The sequence below is a fragment of the Buceros rhinoceros genome, unplaced genomic scaffold (assembly GCF_000710305.1).
Source record: "Buceros rhinoceros silvestris isolate BGI_N320 unplaced genomic scaffold, ASM71030v1 scaffold6247, whole genome shotgun sequence".
NCBI lineage: Eukaryota > Metazoa > Chordata > Aves > Bucerotiformes > Bucerotidae > Buceros > Buceros rhinoceros.
In genome coordinates this window covers 46,135-53,377 of record NW_010420336.1, presented here as the reverse complement: position 1 = coordinate 53,377, position 7,243 = coordinate 46,135, and the positions used below count along the sequence as shown (strand labels likewise).

Sequence of the window (7,243 nt, the reverse complement as noted above, 5' to 3'; positions counted from 1 at the left end):
AAGAGTGTTAAATCTGTCCTGGTGTTATTTAGGGTTCAGATAGTGTTCCAGTCCATCATCAGCAAATTAGGAGCAGCTAATCAAGAAATGTAGGTACCTCCCAAGCTCATTTGAAAGTTCCCATAGCCTCGATCAGTAGTCCCCAGAACAAGGTCAGGAATTTCTATTCTGAGGGATGGACACCTACAAATTTCCTCAAGATCTGCCTAAAACCAGAAAGCCATGTAAAAGTTATCAAACTTCCATAACACTTGATGTGGAAAGGTGAGTAGCTATTCCAGGTGATTTAGATTCCACATCCTCTTCTGGCCCTTGTCTAAGGAGTGTCTCTGCACACTGAAACCCCAGTCCTGGAAGTATGAAGAGTTCACCAACAGAACTGGGCCACAGACTATCGTAATTGTTTTTCTAAGATACAAAAAGTGAGTCACATGTTTGCATAAGTAAAATATTCTTGCCAAATGAACAATTCTATGCACCTATTTTGTACTTAAAATGTATTTTGCTTATTTTATTAATGTTATTTATTTATTAAATGTGAATAAACACAGATTTTTGATTACAGCTTTTACTGACAGATATTGAAAACGTAGATTGAAAAATCAGAACTAGTCTGCTTGGGTCATGTGGACATTAGACACACAGCAGAAAGTAGAAAGCAAGCACAAAAAATTCCAATTTTATTCCTCAATAGACGGCTACACTTTTTTCTGTCTATCATGACTAAAAATCATGCACCACTCTTTAATGTTAATCCAACTGAATGAATACTTACACAAACACTTTGGTAGTGATCTATCCCATAAACCATTAGCTTTACAGGTCAAAGCAGATGAGCCCAACAGATAAAAGCCCTTCTTGCAATGATATGCCACACTTGTTCCATATTTGAAACTCTCAAGATAATTCTGCTGTCCATGCCGAACTGCATTTTCCACAAAGCCAGGATCAGAACAATTCACCACTGTAAGACAAACAGTGTTCAACACTGATGCATAATAGCAATGTCATAAATAAAACCTATTGATGATTTTTTTTTTTGTTATTTCACTAACAGCTTATGACCATCGTGCATTTCATATCATTTGTGGGTTTTATTTGACATAAAAATCAGGTATGTTGACTCCCAACTAAGTCTCTAAATAGTTTTGCTTTAAAAGTATTACTGCAGTTTAAATCCAGGCCTTGTAACAGTCTTGGCCATACAAGTGATTCAAAGACAAAAAAGAAACTGGAGGAATTTTTTATCATTCTCTTGACAGGCTTAGTTTGGTCTACTATGTATTTTTTATGTGAATGAAGCCAAATTAAATTCAAACCAGTTTAAAATAGCTTAAATAACATTTTAACATTTTCTTTTTTAATTTCCTGTAATGAGAAGAATTGCTTCCAACATTAACAGGAGTACTTTCTGGTGTTAATGTATAGAACAGGAAGAAGATGGTGAAAGAATCAATTATTTGATAGTAGAGTGGTAGTGAGGGTAATCACAAAAAAACCATTATTTTCCAGATAGCAATTAAAAACCTAAAAAAAATATGGGTTTTGTCGTGACTGTTTAGTTTTTATATAAGGTAAATCCACCCTCCCCAATCATTCATTTTATACCCTGCAGTGAACATGATGGATTGTTGATAGAAGATTAAGATGAGACATTGAGGTCTCCATTGCAAACTCCCAGTTTTGCTGTCTATTAATTTCAAACCTTAAGTTATAAATGCTTCCACCACCCCCCCTCTGTCTTTACTCTAAACATAACAGTATAAATTTTAAAAGAAGTATAATATTATTAGTATCTCAGGTATATAATCTGGTTCAAATTAATTTTCATTAAAAGGAAACCAATGAAGAGGAATGTCAGACAGTATTACCCTTTTAGAGGTAACACATACGGAATCACTAACACACTGGTTTTTACTCTGGAATAATTTTTTTTTTTTTCAAAAGGCTAAGATTTATCCTACATATAATTCAATTTAATGATTAGCTAACACAATAGAACAAATCAGCTTTTGCAGATGTTAATTCATTGAAATTCAGACTATTTCATTGAATATTCCAAAAAGTATCAGAATTTTAAAGAAATATTAACAACCTGAAATTTAATTTTGTGTCAAAGCCAATTAGAATTAGTTTATTTCTCTATCTCTTTTAAAGGCACAATCTTAAAAGTATTAAAATTTCATTATTTAAATATGGCTACGGAGTCTGACAAGCATACACCTAGATCTAAAGAAGTTCCCATACAAATAAAATCTTTTCCTTAAATAAAAATATTTTAGAAGTAGTATTTGGAGGTGAGGGAAAAGGGTGAACACTCTTTGGCATGAAGCAAACCTATTTGCCGTATACTGAATGTTATTAAAACCACTGAAGAAAAAATTACACAGGAAAGCAAAATACATTTAAAAAACATTAGGTATTACAACACTGTACATAAAACACTACTAAGGTATTATCTAGACTGATGAAGAGACATGATTAATGGAAGAGACCTGCTTTGTTTTTCCTGAGGAGTAGTTAAAGCTAAAATCTTCTAATTGAAACTATTCCCATTCTCTTTTATGATGAATCCTAGGAAATAATTCACCAGAGAAGTTACATTTAGCTTACGTTAAAACAGATTAGCTAATATTTCATACTACTAAATTTATTTAAACTTATTGTTATAGCCTTATAAATGCTATACATAAATCAGGTATGTGGAGCTTAAATAAATATGTGTTTACACTGGTATTTCATTGACAGAAGCAGATACATTTTCACCTCCTGACTTTTTTTTTTTTTTTTGTCCCATGAAAGAGGGAAAAATGCAAAATCCTAAAATCTCTCTGCCCTTTGGAATTCATGAAAGATTTGGACGCAGAAGTGTGTGTCCCTGTGCCTACTATAAAGAACTTGAAAATTCCTGCTTCTGCAGATCTCCATATAAGAGTTCTATCAAGAGAAAATGCTTTATTCTTTTTACATTACATTTCCATTATTACAGATAATGACAGATAAATCTTACTCTTTCACTGGCAATGTAAGTATCACTGTAAAACAGAGATACAAGTGAAAGTTTGTAAAATATATGTCCCACTGACATGAAGCCCTACCAAAACATTAAGCTAGATCTGAGTGAGCTCATATGCCTATTCACAGTGTATTCTTTCTTGTCTGTATTCTTTGCAACAGAAACTAGCACAGCTCCCACAAGCAATGCACACTGCATCCCAATTAGCCCTGTTTTTTGTGTAATTAGACATGCTGTGTGCAGTGTAGATGCTGCTGTAAAGTTTCTGCTTTTGGAACTAGCCTGCATCCTCTGCAGAGTTGTAGGCTGCCTTGTACAAACATATCCTTGAACTCAATCTCTGCATATGTATACACTTTCCTTAACATTTTAATCCACATCTGTATTAATATGAAGTAAACAATGACACCAGCACTCATTCTCTGGCATGAGACCTATAGACAGTGTCCATGTTTATGCTGTTGTGTTTTGCTACCCTCCAGGTTCAGGTGAATTTCTTTGAACAGCTCAGCAGGCACGGTTCTGTTGCGCATGCTAACCCTTGAGCTATACTTCGAAGAATTCTGTGGATGTGCTACTTTGTTCAAATTAAAAACTTCTTGGAGAACCTTCTTAATTAGTAGAGACATTTAAGTTCCCATGATGAGGTGCAATTTGATTAAAAAATAGAGATATATTTACAGAGATCCCCAACTTCACAGTAACACAATATCAATATTGTGACCCATCATATCACAAACTGATATCCAAGGCTGTATGGAATACTCCTACTGGTGCAGAACTTAACTCAGATCTTCTCCATGCTCTAATCAGTACACCACTTTGCAGTGAAATTGCATACTGAAAAGTACAGCAAAATAAAAATTAAAAAACCTACAGCAGAATAACACTTCCATTCTACTGATATTTACCTATGTTAGACAAGGTCCAGAGGAGGGCAACAAAAATGATCAGAGGAATGAATACCTCTCCTGTGAGGTCAGACTGGGAGTGTTGGGGTTGTTCAGCCTGGAGAAGAGAAGGCTCTGAGACCTTGTTGCAGCCTTCCAGTGCTTACAGGGAGCTTAGAAGCAGGATGGGGATAATCTTTTCAGAAAGGCCTGTTTCAACAGGACAAGGGTAACGATTTTTAAACTAAAAGAGGGGAGATTTAGACTAGATAAAAGGAAGAAATGCTTTACAATGAGGGTGGTGAACCACTGGCACAGATTGCCCAGTGAGGTGGTAGACGCCCCATCCCTGAAACATTCAAGGTCAGGTTGGATGGGGCTCTGAACAACCCAATCTAGTTGAAGATGTCCCTACTCACTGAAGGAGGTTTGGACTAGATGATCTTTGAAGGTCCCTTCCAACTCAAAGCATTCTAAGATTCTAATTTTGCAATGATCTTGCAGCAAGAATAGTTCTTTCTTTAAGTAATTTCTATACAAGTAAAAAAGTATGGAAGTTAATTGTCTTTTAGGACTGTAAAAATCCTCTGGAATAAAAAAAAACCAAACCACCACCAACAACCAAAAAACTGTAATAATTCAAAGGCAAATGAATATCAATTTATCAATCATATTTCTGTATTAGAAATTTTATCCTGGTGTAACTAGGACTCCTTGTTCTACTCACATAGATCCACAGTACAGCTGCATTTTTAGTGGCTTGCATTTAATATTATCACATCTGTTTTAACTCAGCACGTGCATCTTAAACAGTACATATACTTTTACAGTGAGATTCTATTAATAAAACCACAAAACTAGAGGAAATTTGCATGTGAATACCTATTACTAGGTTTTTTTCTAAGCTATAGGACAAGATGTGTATTGTTTGTCTACCTAACTTAGTTTCTTGCAATCTCAAGATTTCTTTTGCAAGAATCTTCCTCTGTGCAATTTATATTTTTAGGTTTTTTTTCTGGTGGGATTTTGGGTTTTGTTTTTGTTTTGTCTAAGCTTGAATTTTCTTGTCCTTTTTCTTCTTTCTAGGGCTCTAGATATTAAGTACAAAAGGTTTTACTTATAGTACCACAGCAAAAATAACATGATTGTTCTGAATCAATGAAAACATGTTACAATAGTGCTTATGAAGCCATTAAAATGAAAAATGTTCCACATTTATTTTCAACTTCATTTCATTAATTTCCAATCGCTTTGCTTCTACACGAAAGCTAGCACAGAAGAGGTGAGTAAATATGAAGACTGAAAAAAATGTATTTGAAGAAAAATTATACAGTTCCTGGAATTACATGCAGTACTTTCAAAATGTTTCATCCATAAGCTTTTGCATTGAAAGCCACAAGGAAGCATAGGTGGCATTGGTGATCTATCCTTGGTTTAACTCTTTTTGTCATGAATGCTTGAAAATATAATTGTTCAGATTAACGATATTTCCAACTTTTTCTTTTCTCCAAATTTTTTTTTTTCTGGTTTGATTTTGCTCAGGTAAGATGATAAAACACCACTAAAACCATTAATTTTGGTCAAGCAAATTCTTTTGTTGTTTAAATTTTAAATAATTCACAAAGCTACTTAAAGGATTTAGCTGCCTTAAAAAAAAAGTTTTATTCTTATTCCTCAAAACTAGTCAAAATAAGATAATGGCAATTGCCTAAATAAGAGCTTTAAAACAGAGGTCTGAATTTATGTTCTTTATTAGAAAGATGGGTCCTATACTGTTCAGCTAGCTAAGATGACGATGAATACAAGACAGAGCTTTGACTCACCCTCACAGGATTGGAGGTTACTCTGTTGTGCTTCCAGTGTTTAAAAGCACTAACTATAACTGTTAAATATTATCAGTTCTTTCAATTTTAAAAAATATTTTATGTATGCATTGAGCAGTGTATAGGTGTTGTTTTGGTGATCTACAATACTGTTTCAAGTCTGCCTGAATTTATGGACACGGACATGCAATCTAACTCCCGTTAAATGAGGGTTATCAGTTTCCAGTATGTCAATCCACAAGAGCAACATTACACTTCTTTTGCCTTTCACTACTCTTAGGTATCAAGGAACTTAATTCTACACCTTCCTTTCAGCTTGGGTAAGAGAGCACGGTAGCGTTATTATGCTTGTTCAATAACTTTGGATCAAAATACTGTCTCTATATCTGAGCTTTTCCTTAGTTTCATGCTTCAAACTTTTGGACAGTTTTCCTTTGATAAGAAAATATAAACTTGGTTTACAAATTAGCCGATACACAGAATCTTTCCATATTTTTTTACATTAAACAGTTACAGGATAAACCAAACAGTCCTAGGAGCTGTTTCTGGAATCAATCAAATCTGTTCAAACCTTTTTTTGACCATAAAAATAAATCTTAATTTCTGTTCTTGAAACCACAAAATGTGAACAGGAGCCATAAAGACTACCCACCTCCAGAACACGGGACAGTCTTTAAAAGTCACTGATAATCTTTAGAAGGATTAAGAGCTTAGACTTTATGTTTATCACATGCTAAGTCAGAGCTTGTCTACCACCACCATTTTAAAAAGTCATTGCAATATTTTCTTGAGAGTCTACATGAAGACAGAATGAATACAATTGCTTTACTATGAAGAACACTGCTTGCTGCGTTCACACAGTGCCTCCAAGATGGGGCTGCTGCAGGGAGAAAAGTTATGCTTTGCCTGAAGTTCTGAATGAAGGACAGAATTGCAGCAGATGCCCTGATACACTGTTTTCCTGCAATGGGGAGGATACTAACAAAAGCCTCTGGGAAGAGAAAAAAAAAAAAGGCCTTCCAGAGCAAAAATGCAGACAACCTGCCATGACTTCATGGACTATCAATCTCATTTGGGAGTTGTGAGAACTCCAAAATATTGGAAAGTACTCTGCTTATTTTATTTTTAGATCAAAGTAATAAACTGTTTTATTTAAAACAAACAGTGAAGTACTGCATAGAGAAAAATACTGTAAAAGTAAAAAGCAGCAAAATAAAACGTGAAATGGCATTTTAGAATTTGTTCAAAAGAAAAAGCAAAAATTGTTTTTTTATTCAAATTTAGTGAAAATCATTGTTATTGCACTCAAATATACTGGTTTGGTTGAAATAGAACATTAAAACTATCTGGACAAAATCTTCTAATTTTAATATCAGAATATTCTACTGAAACAGACAAAAAATCTGAAGCATATTGCAAAATTCTCACATTTATTGAAGGGATTTGCACATTCATGAACACAATTATTTTCAAAAATCCTTCCCATCCTATGGATTACTCAAGTCTTCCCTAGG

The 7,243-nt window shown here is 34.1% G+C and overlaps 1 protein-coding gene across 1 annotated transcript in view; it reads right to left on the bottom strand.

Moving 5' to 3' along the window:
- Positions 1-7,243, bottom strand: part of LOC104496184 (CUB and sushi domain-containing protein 1-like) — a gene marked incomplete at its 5' end in the record, with an annotated part of 81,179 nt that overhangs the window by 35,471 nt on the left and 38,465 nt on the right. Inside the window, one exon of the mRNA XM_010139265.1 lies at positions 776-964. Coding sequence (XP_010137567.1) covers positions 776-964 — 189 coding nt within the window. The remainder of the gene's footprint in view (positions 1-775; positions 965-7,243) is intronic.